Source organism: Mastigoproctus giganteus, chromosome 14 (assembly GCF_048544385.1).
Source record: "Mastigoproctus giganteus isolate SK-2022 chromosome 14, ASM4854438v1, whole genome shotgun sequence".
Classification (NCBI taxonomy): domain Eukaryota; kingdom Metazoa; phylum Arthropoda; class Arachnida; order Uropygi; family Thelyphonidae; genus Mastigoproctus; species Mastigoproctus giganteus.
The window spans coordinates 59,277,886-59,301,353 of NC_143588.1; the positions used below are offsets into that span (position 1 = coordinate 59,277,886).

Consider the following 23,468-nt stretch of genomic DNA (forward strand, 5'->3'; position numbering starts at 1 on the left):
TGCGCAACAGTGTCAAAAGCTTTCCTGAAATCCAAGTATATGATATCAAAATTATTTTTTGCATCCAGTTCCTTTGTGACCACATCATAATAACCAATCAAATTTGTCAGACAAGACTTTCCCTTAACAAACCCATGCTGTGTTTGAATTATTGAATTATATATCAATTTATATACCATGTGTGTGCGTTATATCACATATAAAAGTTAGAATTTGCACTTATTTAGTACGTATACTAATACACATATATGTGTATATATTATAATTTTCATCAATTTTATTTTTTATTTAGGTACTTGTCAGTGTAATGTGCATTATTTTAATCAGGAAGTTTCTTCTGATAATGAGAGTTTTACTTCTCTTGAGCACCTTCTAAAAAATCTTCCTGAAAGAAAAACATGCTCATGTGGAAATCAAGAAGAATTTGAAGGTAATGTGATTATAATCAGCAAATAATGCCATGAAATGAAGAAATTTACAGAAATATTTGCTTTTGTGAATTAGCTAAATTTATCTGTAATTTAAAATCATTTAAGAAGTGTTGACTATATTATTTGAATTATTATAGTTATCAAATTTTGCATATTGATAAAGAAAGTTGAATTAAAATTTGAAGGGCTCATTTAAGCATGGTTGTCAAATTTGTGGCAGTAGAAGTGTTTCTTTTAATTAAATTTTACACCCATGGAGCCACAGTAATTCTTTAATAGAGCTTAAGTACTGGGAGTCTGCTCGATGTAAATTTACAATTAATTGAGGAATGCTGAGTTTATGTTAAAATTGATGAAAATTAGTAATGTGATTTTTAAAAACCCACAGTTTAATTTCATTTTAATGAAATTAATGAGGTATTCTATAAAAACTTAAAATAACAACTAATTGTTTGTTTCTATTTTGTTTTTAGTAGTAGTAGTAATAATAGAGGCATGTGATGCAAGGAAGCAAGTATATGAGCTTATGTAGCGTCAGCCAAAAAAAAACAAACAATTTCATACAATCATTCCCTCCAAATGTTTGTTCAGTTCCTCCTTGAATTTATTTAAGCTATCAACTTTAACAACGACAGATGGAAGTTTGTTCCAGCAGTTAACCGCCCACTAGCTAAAGGCAAATTTCTGCACATCTATTCCACAACAGTCTTTCCTCAGTTTGAATTTATGTCCCCTCAGGTTCATAATCTGAGCAAGCGGATGAATCCCATCAGAATTCAGCGTGCTCAACCCATTCAAGGCCTTATACACCTCAATCAGATCACCTCGCAGGTGCCTAGTCTCCAGTATTTGACCATAAAACAAAATCTGAATAATAAATAATTCTTATATGGCCATGTTACATGCTTTTAAGAATTTGGTGAATAAGACTCTCTATGGTACCTTTCATTACAAATGATATGCAGGTGCTGATCAGTATAACAGTATGCTGTACTGAAAACAAAAATATATGATTAAAAAAAAAACAGCTAATAATAGCAAAAATGATCCACACTACAGTAAGAAATATGGGTAAAACAGAACCTGTTTTCATAATGAAGTTGCAAGTTTCAAAAATAAATGAATGTATCAAGTAAAAACTTGAGTTTGCCCATGCTTGCTATATGTTGTTTCAGTTTGGAACTCCTTAGGTCCTTTCAAAGAATTCTGGGTATTTCATCCCAACATCCCACAAACATGCAAACCAACTTATGAACATGCTGCTCTGCAGAGATTAGCAATCTTACATAGGCAGTCTAGGTTCACACTGGTGTGTAAGTTTGGGTGCCAACTCAACCTGCTCCAAGATCTTTAGTTCTGGCAGTGAAATTTTGAAATTATAAAGTACATGTGTATGGAATATGGAAACCATGTTATTAATTTTCAAAAATGGCCACAAAGAGTGAGTGAAGCATTTTTAATATGCATTTAAGTGAATTTACCCTGAAATCGTATTGGGACAAGGGTACACCTGTCTTTGTGACAGATTTTGTAACAGTTGCCTCGTTGTGCTACTCAGGATGACGTTAGGCGCTACTCCTCTTACTGCTACCTTTTCTTCAAATGTGATAAACAGACCTATATTTTTTATTTTTTTTTTTGATTTGGTAGTTGTTGGTGCATCGGCTTCTGTGGCCATATTGCACCTCCCATGGTTTTTGCAGTACTTTGATCCAAGCCCGAGGCGGGAATCGAACCCGCGACCTTTGGGTTGCCGGGCAGGTACTTTACCCACTCGGCTAGCCCGGTCAGTTTGAGAGACCTATATTTACTACTATTGGATCATGTATCATGCTTTGTTTGTGAAATAATAAATAAATTTTTGCTTGAATTTGAAGTTTTATCAAGAGTCAGGAATCTCTCTCCATTGCTCTCTACCCCACCCATCAGTTATGGTCTGAATAAGTTTAGTATATATTGGTACTTGTAGTACCAATATACACTAAACTAAACATATATTGGCACTTGTACCAATATATGTCAAAATAAAATAAAAGGAAGTTTACCACTAAAAGCACAATAAACTTTAAACTTTTGGTATAAGAGATTTTTTTTCCTTTCATAACTCTTTCAAAGGATCATTTTATTTTTGACCTTATTTCTCTGTGCAGATAATTATTTTTTAACCTTATTTCATTATGCAGATAAAATTCTGGTCTTGGTGGCAAAAAAAAAAAAAAAAAAAAGAAATAATTTACCTAGGACAAGGAACTCCCATGGAAGTCTACCCTATTTTAGCTCCTTGGTCAGTACCTTCCAAGGTACTGAGGAGCTAAAATAGGGTAAAAGTTAGGACTATTCTTTCTGTGTGAAAATTTGCTGCGAAATATGGTGGCATTTTCTAGTAGCCTCACGTGGCAGCGTAAGGATTAGGGGAAAGTCTAAAGGTAAAGCATATGTGAAAGAACAGAACTGTGGGAAATTACAGCATTAGTTGAGAACTTAAAAATAATAAAATATCTAATGCTATTTTGGCCTTTGTGAAATGTGACAGAACTTCCTTGTTTTCTTGTGTGTGCTTGAGTATATATATATATATATATTTTTTTTTTGTGAAAAGACTAAAATGGCATTATTTTATAAGGGGCAGTCAGTAAGTCAATTACAGAGTTGGGGGGGGGGAGAAGTCCGACCGAAAGTTGATCTGAACATAGTACTTATTTTTCAACACAATTATCAAAAATATTTATACACTGCCAAAGGTCGCGGGTTCGAATCCCGCCTCGGGCGGATCAAAGTACATACTGCAAAAACCTTGGGAGGTGCATTATGGCCACAGAAGCCGATGCGCCAACAACTACCCAAAAAAAAAAAAAAAAAAAAATTATACACTGCTTTATCATATTGTAGAGTTCCATTGTATAAAAAGATGTCTGGTACTGTTGCATTACTTTTAAAGGAAGTTCAGCGGAAGACCACATACAGCACATGCAAGATATAGCCTAAGAGACCCTTAATGATTTAGTATGGGAACTTTTTGATCATCCTTCCCATAGCACTGACATTGTTTCTGGCAGTTTCCATTTGTTTGGTCCACTTAAACAACAGCTCAGTGGCCAACATTTTCTGATAATACAAGTTGAAAATGATATACTTTACTGGTTGTGACAGCAATAATTGTCTTTTTAAATACATAATAAATATAATTTTTTTATTGTAAGCAAATATCATGACTACAACATTACTTAGGGAATATTTGAACTTGCATGCCCTGAATAGTGTGCAAGGCAGAGGGAATTATAGTGTAATCATATATGCACCACAGATCGATTAACTGTAACAATACATAATAAAAAATGATGTGACTATACCAGGACAACATGTTCTATACTAAAACACCAGACATAAATCATAATTGAATTTCTGTACCAAGCTGACACATACATGTAGACCACTGTGCACTTTAATCTGTTATTCAACAGAGTAAGAGTTGGGCCAAACCTAGTATTTTATGGGGCAGATGTGCCATCCAGGGATCTCCCAGAGAAATGGAGCTAAACAGCTGTTGTACAATTTAACAAAGGAATTTAAGAACTCCTTCCTTCTACTGTTAATATAAGCATAGATATCTTTGCTGCTTTTCTTCACATTCTTTGCCGGAGACTTCTCATAATCTGCCTTACCTTGCTTAACCTCCTTTGTAACTTGATTACAGACTAATTTATATCTACCATATGTTTCTGTGTCATCTGAATTTGTCACTACTCCTAATAATAATACTAATCAAGAGGAAGAGGAATGTTAGGGAGCTATGGTTAAACAATAACTATATATTGGTTAGCCTGGAAGTAAGTTACAGTTCAAGGAAAGTGCAGTAATAGCTTTTAGAACTAGTTTGGAAAAAGATTGAATTGTCTGGAAATCATTATCCAGTAGAGTTATGTGGGCAAAATTTAAGATGACAAGTTAGATTATGACTGTCTATGTGGTTTATTTGGAAGACTCAGAAAGGTTAAATCTACTAGATAAATGAAGATAAATGTCAATTTTTGAAAGTTTGAAAACACAGTACCTTCCAGATAAAATTTATTAGTCATAATTAGCTTATAGAAGGCAGTCATATTAACATTATGGAACTGCCATATATTCTGGCATATTTGAAGAACTAGAAATTCATGTAAAATTTTAATGTTGACTTATACACCTGGTTTAAAAATTCTAAGCTTAAATTAAAGGTGCATGTTTAGTATTAGAAAGATATGAATTAATACTGTATATTTTCAATTTATTATATATATTTTTGTAAACAAACAAATTTATATAAACAGATATACACTGTATCTCTCCTTCTAAAACCTAAGGAGTTGTTCATCCTGCTCAGATGAAAATAGTTCAAGAGATTCATTGGGAGTTATATTTTTGGGCTTACTTTTCAAGAATTGATATAATCTTGAAAAGTAAACTTTTGAGATTGTTAGTTCTTTATGCACTTCCACATTGAGGCATTGTTTATAGAGAAACTAATTTCATTACTAAACAATCAGCAAGGAATGGCTTGGTTACATAATACAAGCCCCCCCATGTACACATATAGTATCAATGAGAGCAATGTTACATCACCCATGCCTATAGGTCTTGGTTTTGTAATCTTCTTCATAATGTGTGTGATTACTGCTTTCTTTGCAGTTTACTATTCAGTTTAATAATTGTTGTAGTTAAAAGATTTAAAAGAGCAGAGATAATTGAATTAAAAAGTGTACAGCAATACCTCGCTTAGCACAACTTCAAACAGCACGGGTTTCACTATAACACGGTTTTCAATTAAGTTTAAGTCAAAAATTTACTGTACATATTAAAACTCATTCAATAGCCTAGACATGTACTCTACATATATGCTGCAGTGCCAGCTCTATTGTCTCACATGCACATGTGCCAATAACTTCCCTCAGGCAGTCACTAGCAAAGTGCAACGGTGTTTAGTATTCTTAATTCCATCCTGACAAGATGACATGATAGCTTTTAATTTCACAATTTATTTTTTACTCCTTTAAATACGATCGAAAATATATTTGCATCTTGGCTAGAAATCGCAGCCAACAACATGCATTCTGTTTGGCAGCATGTGGCAAATTATTTCACTGGTTTTGAATTACGAATTCAGACAATTGCCAAAGACATTGTGAAGATCGGAAGAGACTTGGGATTTTAAACTTTTTGACACTGCTAATGTATGTGACTGCATTGACTCACATGCAAATGACTTAGATGATGCAACTCTCCTTGCAATTGATGAGCAAACTGCATATGAAGAAGTGGAAAACAATTCTGAAGTGGCATCAAAAAAATTTTCAACAGAAGAATTGGAGAAAGTTTTTCGGTGGGGGGGGAAGGTTGACATGGCCTGCAAGGCGATTGTGAATGGAGATCCGGATGTTGAACGTAGCATCAAGATATGGCAAATTTTACAAGATGGGTTTTGATGCTACAAAAATGCTTCTTTGATGCTTCTTTTTCTCAGCATACAAGAGTCAAAAACTTGTACGCCGAGAAAAAGAAGAGACGACTTCACCAGACTTTATTATTGAAGTACCTAAATAAATAAAGCTTTTTTTCTCATCTCTAATGATGTTACCTTTCATTAATAAAATTTTTGCAATATTTTTAATTTCAAATCCTTTTAATTGGCTATCAACCACAAATTGTTTATAGATTTATTATAATTTGGTTATAAACTGTTTCTCTGGTACGCATTCAATTAAAACCCATTATAATTATATCTCAATCAGCATGGTTTCACATAACATGGACCAATTATCAGTGCTATGCAAGGTATTGCTGTACAGTAGTTCTTATTGCAGAATTTACTGTAATGCATTATGTGAGACGCAAAAGATTACTAAAAAAAGACTCAACTTATACAGCAAATATATGATTAAGTATGAATTTTCAAGGAGAAAAACAAAAGCCAACTTTTATATCAGAATATTCAGCATTATTCATTTCACAGTTCTGTAAAATTGTTCTCACTTTTTGAAACCAGCATACACACTTGAAACTTGTTTTATAGTAGTATGTATAGTTATGTTTAAGAATACAGTAAACCCCCGCTATTCGTGGTATCTGTATTCGCGATCGCTGATTTAATATAAAATGAAACCTAAAAAAATGTGAATTTTAAAGCGCCATGAATATTATCCGCCATAAAAAAACATGGGCGTGGCTAAAATTATCTTTCCCGGTCAAAACAGCGCTCAGTGGGTGGGGGGGGAGAGGGGTGACAAAATCGCGAGCGTGGATGTTTTTTGCTAATCCTTGTTCAGTATGTGTTATGTGCTTGTAATGGAAGTTTTCGTCGTTTGCTTTTAATTTATATGCTTATAAATTAAATTGATAAATTTATCAATTTATAAATTGATATGCTTAAAAAAGTGATAAATCTACCATTTTGCAGTGTAAAACAGACTTTTTCGAGTGTGTTAACGGACGAAAGTGACTTTATTGTGGACAAGTTCTTTCTAACCCGTACAAAAATATGGCTACGAATAACAAGAGAAATGTGGAAATATCAAAGAAGGTGATGACATTAGCGAATAAAACTGAGTTATTAGACAAAATTTCTAATGGTGAAAGTGGCTCCTCAGTGGCAAAACATTATAAAATCGATGAGTCAACGGTATGATCAATCAAAAAATCGGAAGAAAAAATCCGCCGTAGTGTCCGTGAAAACGCTCTAATTGCTTCAAAAATTTGCTCTGTAACTCGTAATGTTAAATTAGAAAAAAATGGAAAAGGCTTTAAATCTGCGGATAGAAGACCGAACTCAAAATAAAATTCCGTTAAGTTCACTCATCATTCGTGAAAAGGCAAAACTCCTGAAAAGCCAAAAACACTTTAGCGAAACTGGTGATAGCACTGGCGAGATAAGTTTTTTTTGCTAGCAAAGGCACTGGTTTGAAAGATTTGTTTGAAATTTCTAATAAATATTACAATTAATATTAAATTGTTTCTTATTTTCATTTCGATGCCATATGCTTGCATTTCACTATGTACTGTCTATGTACATAGTCATATTATGAAGGTACATATAATACATACATAGACAAAATTTTAGACTAGTTTTTCTTATATATTTCATACTTTGGAACGGAACCCTTTATTACTATGGGAACCATAACTCAGTATTTGCGTTTTCGGTATTCGCGACATTTCTCAGGAATGTAACCCCCGCGAATAGCGGGGGTTTACTGTACTTGATGGTTTTTGAAATTTTTATTAATGCTCTGTAGTTGGCATAAATTTATTTTTGAAAATGCAGCTATGAATAAATAAGTAGATATTATCAGCTTTTTTTTTTTTTCCCTCCCTTTAGATGAACATGAGAAAACTAATAAGCGTGTTTTGATGACAGGCCTCCATTGTTGTGGTGATCTCCTTCCATCAATGCTGAAACACTTTATAGCATTTCCAGAAATTTGTGGTATAGTTTGTTTAGGATGTTGTTACCATCTTATGTCTAGTGAAGGTAAGTCTTTGGTGAAAGTTTTAATATTAAGTGTACTTAAGATGATACTGAAGAACTGTGTTGTGATCCATGCTATAATACAAAAGGCAATTTATGTACACTGTCATATTAAAAGCCATGGGATACATGTTATGATTTATTCAAAGAAGTTGATAGTATGTTGGCTCACTTTTGACCATAAACACAGTTTTGGTGTGTCATGAAAGACTTTCTGTTAATTTCTAATAGAAAACTGGTGATATTATGCTCTCTCCATAAAAGTATTTGTAAACTACTAATGAAAAGGGCAGTCTTAGCTATGCCTCATTTCTACATTTAGTCCCAAAGGTGTTCTTTTTGGTTGGGTTAGATCTCTATGCTGGCCCTGCAATTCTTTGAATTGTTAGTGCCAAATGGTTACAGCAGAGCTCAGGAGTTTGGGTAGTGCTGGGTATATAATGTAAATTGTTTACATAGTTTACAGTATGTAAAATCATATAAAGTAATGTCCATTTTCCTTTGGAGTTTGTACAATTGTGCTGACTTCATCACAATTTTTCTATAAAACTAAGACGGAAATGTGCAGCTTGTGTAATGCTCTTTTCCTTTTACATTTTCTACAGTTGCCATCTAAAAATGACAATTTGAAAGCCACTTTTTTTTTTTTTTATGTAAACCCCAATCACGAGAGGTATTAGAAACTATTTTACTTAGTACCATGCTGGGGTTGGAGGTTGAGAAGACAAAAGAAGATATTTGTTGATATTGGATTTGAACTTCTGTAGACTGTAATTTTCAGGAAATACGTATAAAGGAAGGTTGTTCCAGAAAACGACAGTTGAATGAATAAACAAGGAAGATGAAAAGTTGGTTCTGTGAGTTTGAAGTTGGACAGTAAATGGATGTTGCCAGGCAGCGGCATGTGTTCGGACTGTTTTGAAAGAGACAGCAGGAATTACAAAAGCCAATTCAGAAGAACAGTGCCCCTGGAAGTATCTGTAGAAGAGGCATGCAGCAGAAACAGTACATTTATGAGACAGCGAGTGGAGAGAGACTGTTAGAGATGAATCATTAATTAACCTAACTGCCCTCTTCTGAACAGAATCAAGAAGCCAGAGAGAGGTTTTGGGGGCACCACCCTAGATGTGGGAACAATATTTTATGGTAGGACTGATTTGCGATTTGTAAAGAGTGAACAGCTGTTTGGAAGAAAAGTAACGTTGAAAGTGAAAGAGAAAACTAAGTTTTTTAGATGCAGAGGAAGCAATATTTGTAATGTGCTTGTGCTAAGAGAGATTATAAGTCAGGGTAATCCCCAAAAGATATATATCATTTTGCCTAGAAATCGGAGTGTTACCAAAGATAAGCATAGGAGCAGAAGAATCCTTTTCGCGAGATATAAGACAATACTGAGTTTTAGAAGGATTGAAATCGATTAAGTTGTCTTTGCCCCACTGGAGAATTACCATCTAAGGAAATGGTAACAGATTTTCGAGAAGTTGAAGCTGATTGAGCAGGACAAGGTTTCTCAAAATGGAAAGTGGGATGCAATATGCTATCATCAGCAAAACTATGGATACAATTGCCAGTCAATGGAAGGTCATTAATATACAAGAGGAAAAGAGTGGGGGAAAGAACTGAACCTGGGGGGCACCAGCGTTAGTGGAGAAGTTAGAAGACAGAGAAGAGCCATCAACCTCAGTGAGTGATCAGAGAGAAAACTGGATAACCAATAACAAAAAACAGTTGGCAAACCATAAGATGGAAGCTTGTTTAGAAGACCTTTATGCCAAACATGATCGAAAGCCTTTGAGATGTCAAGAGCAACTGCTTGTGTTTCACCAAACTTTTCCATTGAATCAGTCCATAAATGGGTAACATAAGCCAGAATATCACCAGTGGATCGACATACTGGCAATCATTGATCAGACGGAAGGTTTCTAGGTAGTTTAAGAGTTGTCGGTGAATTGATTACGCCATTACTTTAGAAAGAGTAGAAGCAATTGCAATGGGACGATAATTGGATGGGAGAGATTTGTCACCCTTTTTAGGAACTGACTGGATATGAGCAAATTTCTAAGCAGAACGAAAAACACCTTTGGAATAAGAAAGTGAAAAAAGCGGCAAAAAACAGGAGTAAGTTCAGGAGCACAGGTTTTGAGAACAAGTGGAGAAATACCATCAGGACCTGGAGCTTTCTTAGCATTAAGATTCGTCAAAATCCTTCTGACATCCTTTTGATGGAAGACCACAGGAGGCATTGAATGGAGCATGTTGGGAATGGTGGGAGGTGTTTTACCAAGATCATTAATACATGAGCTCAAAGAAAAATGGGATGCTAGCAGGTCAGATTTATCCTTGGCTGCAGTGACAACAGAACCATCTGGTTTGGAACAGAGGTGGGAGCAGAGATGGGCAAAAGTTGCGGCCAATAGCTTTGGCAAGAGACCAGAATGCTCCTCTACCATTAGGACAAGAAGCAAGTTTTCTACTCTTAGCTTGTTCAAACACTAGTTTGGACTGATTAATAACTGCTTTACAATTGTTGCGAGCTTTGGTGTAGGCAGAAAATGAAACTGAAGAATTAGAAACAAGCCAATTACGATATGCAACATTCTTCTCTTGAACAGCCTTAGCACATTTATTGGAAAACGAAGGTTTAGATAAAGGATGATATTGTAAAGTGGAGTGTGCGATAAAGGATTCCATTCCTGCAAGAATCGCTGACACGATCTGAGCAAACGTTAACATCAGAAGTTTTGAAACAGTAATCCGACCAAGGAAAAGAAGAAAAGAAATTTCGCAGGTCGTCCCATTTTGCATTCTTGTAATGCCAAACAATGTGAGATTGGGAATAGCCATGAGATAAAGGCTCCATTGGAGAAGAGACAATCACCAAGTTGTGATCTCAGGTGCCTAAAGGAACTCTCACTTCGAACATGTACTTAGAAGGGTTGTTTGTGAGAAAAAGATCAAGTGTGTTGGCTGTATAGTTAGGATTGTCCGGTATTCTTGTAGGTAAATGAACAATCTGTGCAAGGTCATTAGTAATTGCAGAAGACTCAGCATCTTGACCAGCTGGGTCAGTGTGACTAGAAAACGGAAGCCAGCTGGAGTTGTGAACATTAAAATCACCAAGGAATATTACCTCACTATTAGGAAAGTTAAACTGGAGAAAGTCAGGTTGCAAAAAGAGGAAGTCAAAGAGCTCCAAGTGATTAATGGAGTTGAGAGAACAGTAGAGAGAGAGAGAGAGAGAGAGAACAGATGAATTTGACACAATGAGGTAGAGAGATTTTAAGCCAGAAAAGATCGAAAAGAGGAGATTCCAAATTACCAAGACAGGGAATATCGGAACGGACATATGCACAAGTACCACCTTTGAGGCGAAAGGAATCATAAAGCGAATAATTTGGGCAACTGAAATGAGGAGTAGTCGAATCAACCAATAACTGAGATTCTGTCAGAAAAAGTACATGCGGTTTGGCAGACTGCAAGTGAAAATGGACATCGTTGAGATCAGAATTGAGGCCACGTATATTTGTGAAATGGATTAGGATGTGTTTGGGAGGTTTAGATCTTTTCGCAGATAAGCTCTAATAGTTTGACAATTCATGGTGTATTCAATAGTAAGAAAAAGTGTGTGGGACATGCTGTTTGAAGTAATGAAATTTTTGGATATGGCATACACATGGTAAGAATATACCCAGATTCTTGACATAACATAGCCTCGACAATGCTCTCCGCATACACACTACTCGGACTCCCTCCAGTCACTATCTGGCAGAGTAGAGGTAGCAAGATTATACACTAGCTGATCCGGAAGCCTCCTAGAGAGTTACCAATAGGTTCAGTCTGGTGTACTAACTAGTGGCCGGCCTGCGAATACCGTTTTACAAATGTACCCTCGAAATGTAAGGAAGATTGGATCTCGCCACGAAATTCATCATAACCTCAAAAGTCGTCATTCGTACTGCATGATGGAAGAGATGAGGAAGGGTTGACCGGAACTTAGTTCTGGAGACTAAACATGGGTTCCACCACTTCAAGCTTCCAATAAGCAAAGTGTCGGTATTGCACCGATTGATGAGAGTCATCTACCACCTAGTACCGCCTGGTGACACAGGGGCTGCATTCCTCCATGTGGTGTGGGTGCCACACCTCGATCCCTGCTTACGTTGGTTCACACCTGGATGGTCACCCACCGTGTGCTTGAGCATGGAGGTTATACCCAGGATTACTAACAGTCCCACCATTGTGAAGGTGCAAGCAGAGGATTTGGTTGTCACAGACCATCCAGACTTCGCCAAAATTGGGTGCACTTGACTTGAGTGTCACCCGAATATCAATTCCATCAGTGTTTTAGATGCCCAGGTAGCAAGTACAGCTTGTCTGGCATATCTGAGAGAATGTCTGTGACAACCTCAAGGACCACATGCAAGCTTTTGACATATTTTCAGTGTTTTACATCTCATTTTAATTAATTTTAATTCATTATGTGGCTTCACATAATGAAGAAATATTATGTGCAGTTGCACAATAGATCCCAACTTTTTTTTTTTTTTTTTCATAATGCATTGGAGCAGAACCCCTTGAAGACTGCTTCACTGAAGTATGATTATTTACTTTATTTTAGTAGAAGACAATTTTATATCTTTTGCGTAGAATCTAGTTTTTTGCACTGATGGGTGGCTGATTCTTGCTCTGACAGTGAGTCACATGGAACTTCTGAAGCCGAAATGAGCTGAGATGCTGATGTAATCATGTTGGAATGCTTGTTGATGTTAGCTTATAGTCTCATATTCCTGTTTTCTGTCTTAATGAGTCAGTTGATGGTGGTACTAGGTGCAGATCTGGTACTGAACAACTTCAGCAACCAGCATCTGAAGTTGGGGAATATTGTAATCTTGGGGGGAAATTACCCTGTTTATATTCAAGGCTCAAGCAATCTTTTTGGCTTTATTTAAATTGCCCCTCTCCATCTCTCTGTCATAACTGGGAATTTCTCTGTCTTTTTTGCAGTAAAAATTTTTCCTCCATTCTTTTCTTTTTTACAAAAGAAAATAGTAAAAATACATTTTGGAATTTCTACTTATTTTCTTTAATAAATGTAGCCTTAATAAATACCCAAGAATAGTTTTCTCTTAGTCAAAAAAAACAAAAAAAAAAAAAAAAATGATATACCAGGTACATAATGAGTTGCGGCAGCAGTTAAAAACGTCTTTACTGCTGGAACTCATTATGAAACTGGTACAGTAAAATAAATAAAAGTATTGCTGCATTATTTTTATTGAAAAAATAATTTCAGTACAATGAAATACAATGAATGGAATTTTTCATTGTACTAGTGTACAATGAAATGATTGTATAAAATATATTATAATAACACTAAAATTATTGGTCTATAGTAACTGAAATAAGATATATAATTTTGACACTCAAATGATTTTTAATTCCTGAGTGAATACTTCATCAATTGTCGTTCCATTACATGTAGTATTTGACTTAATATCTAAATTGAAGACATCTATCATAAATTTACAAAACTTCTTTCCAGCCTCAGAATTTAATTCTAGATTGAAATCACCAGTGAGAACTATAGGTATACGATCCAGTGTCAGCCTATCTGTATATGACAGCTTGACTCCCAGTGGGTGGATTGTCGTGAAATTTTTTATTTATCTCATTTAAATAGCTAGATTGAGCCATCCCAAATTTAATTAAAATTGGAGAAATAGAAATCTAGCATTATTACTTTTTTTTTTTTCATACATTATACATATGCTATCCATATACCATATATTATATCTGAAGTACTGGAAATTTTGGCGCCTCCATAGCCAGGTGGACAGGAGCAGCAGTGCATAGCACATGCTTCTTAATTAGACCGGGGTTCGAGCCCGTGACCATCAAATACGGAGGATGCAGTAAGGTCAGGGAATGACCACCGCATATCCCTGGAGCAATATGGCCTTAGTTGCTAATGCTCCTAAAAACCAAACAACAACAACAACTGGAAATTTTGGAGGAATGTATGGACAGTGTGGCAGATGTGCAGATATGAAATGTTCTCGGTTCACCCTTAAAAGCCATTGCTCTTTTTCTGTTTTTTTTTTGTTGTTGTTGTTATCAGTTTACTATTTGATTATTATATTACACAGCAAAAATATGAAATATGTGTTTTAATTCAATTATTATTAAAATCCAGGAAGAAATAAGTAAAGTACATCGTGAAAATGTTGATGGTTTACTGTGAGGTATGAGGTATGTGTGAGGTATGTTGCTATTTGTTTAATTTATTAAATCATAATGTGTGAAATACTTGTTGCATTTTTTAAAGATAAAAATCCAGAAGGAAATAAGTAAAGTCATCATCATCATCAGCTGTTTTCAATCCACTGCAGGGTGAAGGCCTCTCCAGCAATTTTTCAGTTTCTTCTGTTTTGTGCAATGGCCATCCATTTACTACCCTCAAACTTGTGAATTTTTCTGTCCATCTTCATTGTTGTCTTCCAAATATTCTTTTAGCTCCTCTTTGGTACCATTCTGTTATTTTCTTAGTCCATCTGTCATCATGGCTTCTAGCTATGTGTCCTGCCCAAGTCCATTTCAGTTCTTTACTTTTGAAAAGAATGTCCTTTATTTGTGTTTGCTGCCTAATGCATGTTTCTCTTCTTATCCAACAGTCTGATTCCTAATATAATTTGTTCCATTCTTCGATGTGTAGTTTTCAGCTTCTCTTCCATTCTTCTGGTGAGTGCCCAAGTTTCACTTCCATAAGTCATGATGGGAAGTATACATTGGTTCATTATTTTACGTTTCAGACAAATTAGGATATTAATTGCTCCTCGGTATGTGACTAGATTTCCTGAATGCTATCCATCCAGAATTTATCCTTCTCTTGACTTCCAGCCATTTATCATTATTACAGCTAATGACTTGTCCCAGATAAGTATATGAATCCACCTTTTCAGTTTCTACTTCTTCAATGATTATATCCCTTTCTGTGGCATACTTGTTCATCATTACTTTTGTTTTAGTCATATTCACCTTTAGTCCGAAATCCTTACTAACTCAACATAACTGATTAAGATTTTCCTCTAATCCTTTGGGAACATGGCTTATGATCACAATGTCATCTGCAAATCGTAAATGGTTTAGATACTCTCCATTCACATTGACTTCTTTCTGCGACCAGTCTAATCTTCTGAAAGCTTCCTCAAGGGCAGCAGTAAACAATTTCGGAGATACTGTGTCTCCTTATTGAACTCCTTTCTCAATTTTAAATTTACTACTATCTTTGTCTAGTGTAATAAAGGAGGTAGTATTCTGATATATTTTCTTCATGATGTATGGAGTATCTATGCCTTGTCTTTCCAGTGCCCGAAACATTGCCTTATGCTGTATAGAGGCAAATGCCTTTTCATAATCCACAAATGCAAAGCACAGTAATGTTTTATATTCATTTGCTTTCCCCATTAGCTGTGATATTATGTGAAGGTGATCATAGTTGGGAATTCTGTCCTAAAGCCAGCTTGCTCTTTTGGTTAATTTTCATCAAGTATTCTTTCTAATCTGTTAGTAAATGACCCTTGTGAACAACTTGTAAATGTGGGACAGCAGGCTAAGTAAGGTACATTACAAAAAACTGAGTGAATATTGTTGAGTATGAGTGAAATGAAAATAATTACTTATTATATTATTAGTTAATTAATAATTAACTGGCAACAACTTAATTAGTTATATACTTTTCACTTCTGTTAATCACAGAAAATGAAAATTCAATTTAAAAAATCAAACATGCCTGAAATGTAACACACTGTGGACATTACCTAATTTGTATTACTTGATATGAGTGGATATTGTTGCTGATTTTGTTATTATAATTTTTTCAGGACATAATTATCAAAACTTTCCCCTAAGCAAGACTGTTGCATCTGCTATTCATGTAACCAAAGAAATTTTCCCTGATTGGTATATTTCAAATTATGGTTTTCGATTGGCTGCACAAGAAACTCGTGCACGATGGGCAGAACATTCTCAACAAGATCACTATGAACATTCCAGGAATGTCACATACAGAGCTGTTCTTGAAGTTTTTGTTGCAAATGGTAAGGATTTAATAGTTTCTGGTTTCATTTTTGTTTATAATGGAATTATATCAAATAAACTACAGTTTACTAATTGTGATATATTCTGTTTCCCTGATACAATTGTAAATTTTGTTCCCAGAAAATTTGTCAGATTAATTTGTCAGGAGATGCCTGCTATTTAAAAATATTCATGAACATTACAGTTACAGCCTTTAGAGTATGTGAACATTGAAATCTCGTTTAGAACTTCTTATGCACTGAAGTCTTTAATAGTTAAACTCTCATCTTAAAGGCACATTCCAAGGAATATTTTGACAAAATTGTTTAGCACTGTTATGGAGGAATTTATTGTATCTTCTACTATTCAGTTTCATTACTATTTTTGACATAGTCATTCTGCATTACCAGCATTGCTTATATTACTAAACAGCATGAAGTGAAGGCACAAAAGATGAAGGCATAGGCACATAAAAGTCAAAACATCTTCCAGAAGTATCCTTTCTAATGATGTGATTAGTTCATTTTGCTGCCAGGACAGGTAGGTAAAGCTGTAAGAGGCCATCTTTCTTTAAAAATTCATGGGTACTCAAAGTACAAAAAAATGAATAGCTCTGAACCAGCCAAACATGGATCAAAACAAGTATAAATTAATTTTAGAAGACGACTCATTATTCTGCAGAAAAGCTTACCCTCCAACTCTTCCAATGTTGTCCAAAGCTTTCCGATAATCAGGTGTGTTTTCCAGTTTTTGTTAAGTTTATTGTTTTTTCAGATTTTTAGTCAAGCCTAATTTTTTAAACACACATAAATATTATTTTTTCAGTCACAAACCTATTGAATTTATTAATATTTGTTTAAAAAGCGATGTTGGGTGGCTTTTGGAATAGCCAATACGGTTACAAATTAGGTCCAATATCCTAAATCCAGCTTTCAGTGCCCATACTGGCTATTGACAACAATGCATGCATTAATTAGTTCCATTAATTTGAAAAGAAAGTTGGAATTTCTGACGGTACTGGATTACAACTCTTGAGTGTTCTGACTAAAGTTAGATCTCTATTAAAAACTTCTGGTTTTTGATTTATAAAAGTTGGCAGGCACGGATAAGTTGCTTCACAAGAAAGAATCCTTATATAGTTCTCTTCTTAATGTTGCAATCAATATATTTGCCCTGTAAAATTGAAAATTATTTTGCTAGATCTCCTCCCTCTGTATGTTAAATTCATCAGTGCTTACTCCATTGCATCGACATCTACCATTGCTACTGTGGCTGTTACTCGCACAACTATCATGGAGCTTCAGTTCAGTTATTCATATTACTGTTGTTGTATCCTTCATCAGTTGTTATTAGTACATTTGCTCTAGTGAAGTTGTCTTCTGCAAGGCATGTCTATATTCTTGCCTCCAGGGGCTTTATCAATATTTAAATATTTTTCCTAAAGAAGTCTTTCGTGTATGTGTTTCTTCTCACATGTTTATCACTTTTCTGTTTTTCCCCTCTCATTGAGGAGGCCAACAAAAAAAAAAATATCATACACATTGAGAAAATATTTGGTGTGCTTCAGGTGGCTGATTTATTACTTTGCGAATGTTTTACAGAAATAGTTATCAAAATCTGTAACCTAGCATGTCATTCTTTTCTGGTTAGTGCATCACATCATATGTGATGCATTGAATAATTTTAATTAAATAATTTCAGTGCATTGCAGATTAAACTCATTAAAATGTTTTTAATTTTGTTTAAATTGATGTAGGGTTATGTCACATTAATTTCTTAAAGCCTAATTTTGCTCTCATCGTTATCTATGTTGTTTTTCATGTTACTTCAGCGATCTGAGTGGAATAAGAAAATAAACTCTCTTGGCTAGCACAGTGGTTATGATGACCACCCTTTCAGATCACATGGTAAAAAGACCTAGGTTTGAGATCAATCTAGATGAGAGGAATTTTTATGAACTTTTTTTCCAGTAAGTGAAGGAGTCTTAGGTGAGGATTTCATTTCTTTCTCTCAGAAATGTGTTTTTCATCCATCAAAATAACAAACCAATATGCAATTTACAGACATCATATACTCTCTCCTCATTGCCTTGATCCACAACAGTGATATTCTCTGAAATCTCATATGTTAAGAGATACATAGTCTACACTTCTTAACGTAATTGATTGCTGTTCTGAAGATGTACACTTGAAGGTGTACATCTTCAGAACAGCAATCTATTACCTGAAGGTGTACACTTGAATAAGAGCAAGAATATTTGCTGATGCTATTGGAGCAGAGTTGGGCATTTCAGAAAATTGTTAGCTTTGAGAGATATATTAATGGTGATTGCAATCAGAGGTAGAGTAGATTCATGCACTTCTAACTGTCCTATTGGGACTAATGACTTGGAAACCATTTGCAGGGATTCAGCAGTTATTAGACCCTGTATTTTCCCTACTGGTTTAATAAATATATAACACTAACACACCTAGATCTTGTACCAGTTTCTTGTAACACTGACATGCTGAGAACTGGAAATGGCTGTAAAGTCATGGGACTGTGGGAAAGTAATGGGGAATTATTGAACAGTTGGACAGAATACTAAAACCTGGCATAATATTCAACTGAAAAATTCCTGGAGAGAGCACTGCCATAAATAACTACATGAGGTGAATTAGGGTCACAAGAAATGTAAAAAGAGATATGTATTTGCATACTAATGCAAGGAGTATACTTAATAAATTTGATGAATTCAAGGTATTGGTTAAGTCAACAAATGCAGACAATGGGAAACCAGGAACATTGTGCCATTTTGATATAAAGGTTGACATGAAGATGAAATACTTGATTAACTGTCTTTAGCACTTCTTGTCTTGTTTGAAATTGTTTTTCCGTTTACTAGATGTGATATTCATCACCAATCACTTAGCCATGCTTTTTGGCCACAGTTCTCCACACTCCGCTCCTGTAAAACTCATTTCTAATTTCTGAAACCTCAGCAAATTCAGCTGTCTTGAGTGACCGGGGTTCAAGCCCATGACTGCTAAATATGGTGCTGTTTTTTTATATTCTATCTACCTTGTGAACTCCTCTGACCATTTGGTCATCCCAGAGTATAAACAGAAAATTTATTTTATTTTTTTACTTCTTTAATAGGATGTCCTTTACACCTGCCATACACTATCTCTCCTTTTGCCACTCACTAACGTCTTTTGTGGTAAAAATCCTTGCTATTTCATTCGCAGCTGGCGTATAAATAAAGAAAACCTGTTAACCAAAGTGTCAAGAAATTAAGTGCATTCTGATGGGAGACTACCTATGAGAGTTTGAAGAGTCAGGTAGATGCCCTCAAAGGTATTAAAGTGGGGAACCCATCAAGCTCTCAGCTAATCAACTCAATGCCAGAACTTACTCTTTTGCATCAGGCAATACAGCAGCAATCTCCAAGGCAGAATGCTCTGGTCCCACAGCAGCTTGTTATTGTCAGTGATTCCATTGTCAGGGAGACGGGTAATATATTGTGTAAAAAGGATAGGTGGAATAGGAGTAGGGTATATCTGCCAGTGGCAAAAGTTGACGTTGTAGAGCAGGTATTATGTGTTACGGGCACAAAGGGTGATATTGCTGTATACGTTGGCACTAATGACATTAAGAGTAAGAGATCTGCAGATTTACTTAACAAGTACAGGTAAATGTTGAAAAAAAGTCGCAAGTTAGGGTTAAACTTAAAAGTGTCTGCAATTCTGCCCAGACACGATAGGAGGGAATACATGATGAGAGCCTTGTCAATCAATTCGGCTCTGGAGAGACTGTGCAAGGTTCATGGTGTAGAATTTTTCTCAGAATGGTCTGTGCTTATTAACAGGAGAGACTGCTTCTACAGGGATGGAATACACTTAAGTGGAAGGGGTGCAAGTGTGTTTGCTGATGCTCTTGAGGCATGTTAAGTGGGTCGGAAAACTGCTAACTTGGAGCAGGGGGATACATGGACTAATAGATTAACAATAGCCACAAGCAGAGATGAAAGTGATACTTGCACTGTTTCTACTGGAATGTGCAGCAGCTTGGAAAGCAAGGTGCTGGGGATTTCAAGGCCTGCTGTCAGTCATTATGGAACAAGTAAATACACTGGCTACATTAGGGTAACTAAGAGTAAGAACAAGTGCATGCGTAGTTGTATGTACACCAATGCTAGGAGTATAGTAAATAAATTTGATGAACATTAAATGCTGGTCAAGACATCAAAGGTGGATATTGTTGGTATATCAGAGACGTGGTGTCACACAGATATAAGCAGTGTGGTGCCTCCGTAGCCAGGTGGGCAGGAGCAGCAGTGCGTAGCACATGCTTCTTGATTAGATTGGGGTTTGAGGTCGTGACCACCAAATACAGAGAATGCGGAAAGGTCAGAATGACCACCGTATATCAACGGAACAATATGGCCTTAGTTGCTAATACTCCTAAACACCAAAATAACAACAACATATAAGCAGTGCAGAATTGGAATTTGGAGAGTACAATGTCTACAGAAAGGATCGACAGGATAGAAAGGGATGAGGGGTTATGCTGTTACTTAAGAAACACATAAAATCTAATAATCTAACCCAGTTGACACAGATGGACAATGCAATGTTGAGTCAGTTTGGTGTGATATAAGCACTGGGAAAGAAAAAATAAGAGTAGGAGTGTGTTATAGGCTTAATAACTCTAATGAGTACAACAAACAATTGTACAGAGAAATAGAATGGGCTAGTAAATCAGAATGTCTTGTAATGGGCGATTTTAACTTCCCAGATATTGACTAGAATTTGTGGTTTGTCATTCACACACTAACAAGACTTTGGATTTATTGGACGATTGTTTTCTGCAGCAGCATGTTCGAGAGGCGAGAGTAATACTCTTGATCTGATTATCAGCAGTCAATATTCATGCATTGAGATTTTCAGATAAAGGAGCACAGTACACTGTGATACTACCACTAGGTGGTAGTGATCACAGTGTACTTCTGTGGGATTTACTTAAAGATATAACTATCATCGAGGTAAAAGGAGGGGTTTTTGCTTTCATAAAGGTGACTACAGTGGTACCAGATAGTTTTTAAATTCTATACAGTGAGACCATGATGATGATGATGTTACCAACAGAAAATTCTAAATGGGAAGAATTCAAGTCAAGTCATTTAATTATGACGGCGCCTCCGTAGCCAGGTGGGAAGGAGCAGCAGTGCGTAGCACACGCTTCTTGATTAGACCGGGGTTCAAGCCCGTCACCACCAAATACAGAGGATGTGGAAAGGTCAAGGGAATGACCACCGCATATTCCCGGAGCAATATGGCCTTAGTTGCTAATGCTCCTGAAAACCAAATAACAAACAAACATTTAATTATGACAGCTACTAGACTTTTCATGCCGATTAAGAAATACTGTTCAAGGTTTAGGCCTAAATGGATGTCAGATAAACAAGTGAGACTTGTGCCTGTGGAGAAAAATGCATGGGATGCATATAAATTATCAGGCTACACAGAAGCCTATAGTAGATATAAGCTAGTCTGTAATCAAGTCAGTCACAAAGGAGGTTAGGCAAGTGAAGACAGATTACAAGAAATCTTTGGCAAAGGATGCTAAGGAAAACAGTAAGGACTACTTTACTTATATAAACTCTAGAAGGTAGGGAATGAATCAGATTGGTCCGCTTGATATCGATGGTTCGACTGTTGATGATCCTACTTAGATAGCAGTCAAACTGAATTGAGTATTTTGCATTTTTGCTTACCTACAGGATTCCTCATTCACACATGAGGAATTCTATAAGTAAGTGGAGGCCAGATGCTTATCAAACTCTAACAGGGAGTATAATGATTTTGTAATAACTGAGAGAAATGTGGAGGGGAAATTGTTGAACTTAAACATAAGAAAGGCACCTAGGGTGGATGGGATCTATCCAGTTATATTAAAGGAAGCAAGCAAACCCTTATCCATGATTATGAGAGCATCCTTGGACTCAGGGCAAGTTCCCATGGACTGGAGATGTGCAAATGTATCCCCAGTTTGCAAAGGGCGACATCTAAGGGTGACACGAGTAATTACAGACCAGTTAGTTTAACTTCCATTCTGGGGAAAATAAGAGTCACTGGTTAAAGATGCATTCCAGGATCATCTAGACAAGATTGCAGTAATAATTCAGACACAGCATGGGTTTGTTAAGGGAAAGTCTTGTCTGACAAATTTGATTGGATACTACAATGTGGTTACAAAGGAACTGAATGCAAAAAATAATTTTTATATCATATACTTGGATTTCTGGAAAGCTTTTGATACTGTTGTGTATGGAAGACTACTATACAAATTGGAGTTAAGAGCAAGTTGCTACAATGGATAAAGGATGGTTGAGTGGGAGAAGACAGAGTGGTAATCAATGGGTGCTGCTCTTCTTCGACTAATGTTATTAGTAGAGTCTCTCAGGGTTCGGTGTTGGGCCCACTGTTGTTTTATATATTTATCAATGATATTGATGAAGGTATATCAGGCTTAATGTCGAAGTTTGCAGATGATACAGAGGTTGGCAGGGTTGTTAATGACAGTAATGGCAGTGTGCTACTGCAACAGGATCTAGAAAATTTGGCAGATGGTCTGAGAAATGGTAACCGAAGTTTAACATTGACAAAAGGAAAGTACTGCAGGTAGAAGTAACCCCAGAGAAATGTACCAATTTTGTGGTATGTTTCTCTGGGGTGTCTTTTTCATTTTCTATCACTTAGGCTGATAGAAAATGAAAGACTTGGGAGGAATTGTGCAGTCAGATATAAAGTTTTCTGAGCAGTGCAGACAGACTGCTAAAGCAGGTCATGGGTTATTGTCAGTGATATACAAGAATTTTGATAGTAGGGAGAAAGTATCTCACGAATGAAGTCAAGAATGAAGCCTCCAGATCTGTATGCAGTACTCATGCCACGCCTTGAATACTGCATACAGATCTGGAGGCTTCATTTTAGGAAGAACGTAAAGTTGCTTGATTGAGTACAGAGAAGGGCAACAAATTTGGTGAGGGGAACGACGGGGTCCTCTGACCAAGAAAAGCATAAGTTCTGCAAATTGCAGCATTTGGAGACTAAGCACCTGTGAGGTCATCTTATTGAGGTGTGTAAGGCCTTGAATGGGTTGAGCACGTTCAGTTCTGATTGGATGCTTCCTCTTGCTCAGATTACTATCCTGAGGGGGGGGTCATAAATTCAATTTGAGGATAGACAGTTGTAGAATAGATGTGTGGAAATTTGCCTGTAGCCAGCAGGTAGTTCATTGCTGGTACAAACTTCCATTTGTTGTTGTTGAAGTTGATAGCTTAAATAAATTCAAGGTGGAACTGAACAAACTTTTAGAGGGAATGGATATATGGGAAATGTTTTTTTTTTTTTTTTGGTTGATGCTACATAAGCTTGCTTTGTAAAAGCAGCATGTACTGGAACTTAAGAACACGTTTGAGCTTC

General features: G+C 36.0%; 1 protein-coding gene across 1 annotated transcript in view; it reads left to right on the forward strand.

The window, feature by feature from the left end:
* LOC150075155 (methyltransferase-like protein 25B) overlaps positions 1 to 23,468 on the forward strand; it is a 158,148-nt gene that overhangs the window by 89,990 nt on the left and 44,690 nt on the right. The window contains exons 6-8 of the mRNA XM_090388383.1: positions 293 to 430; positions 7,780 to 7,932; positions 15,807 to 16,022. Of these exons, the coding sequence (XP_090244509.1) occupies positions 293 to 430; positions 7,780 to 7,932; positions 15,807 to 16,022 (507 nt within the window). The remainder of the gene's footprint in view (positions 1 to 292; positions 431 to 7,779; positions 7,933 to 15,806; positions 16,023 to 23,468) is intronic.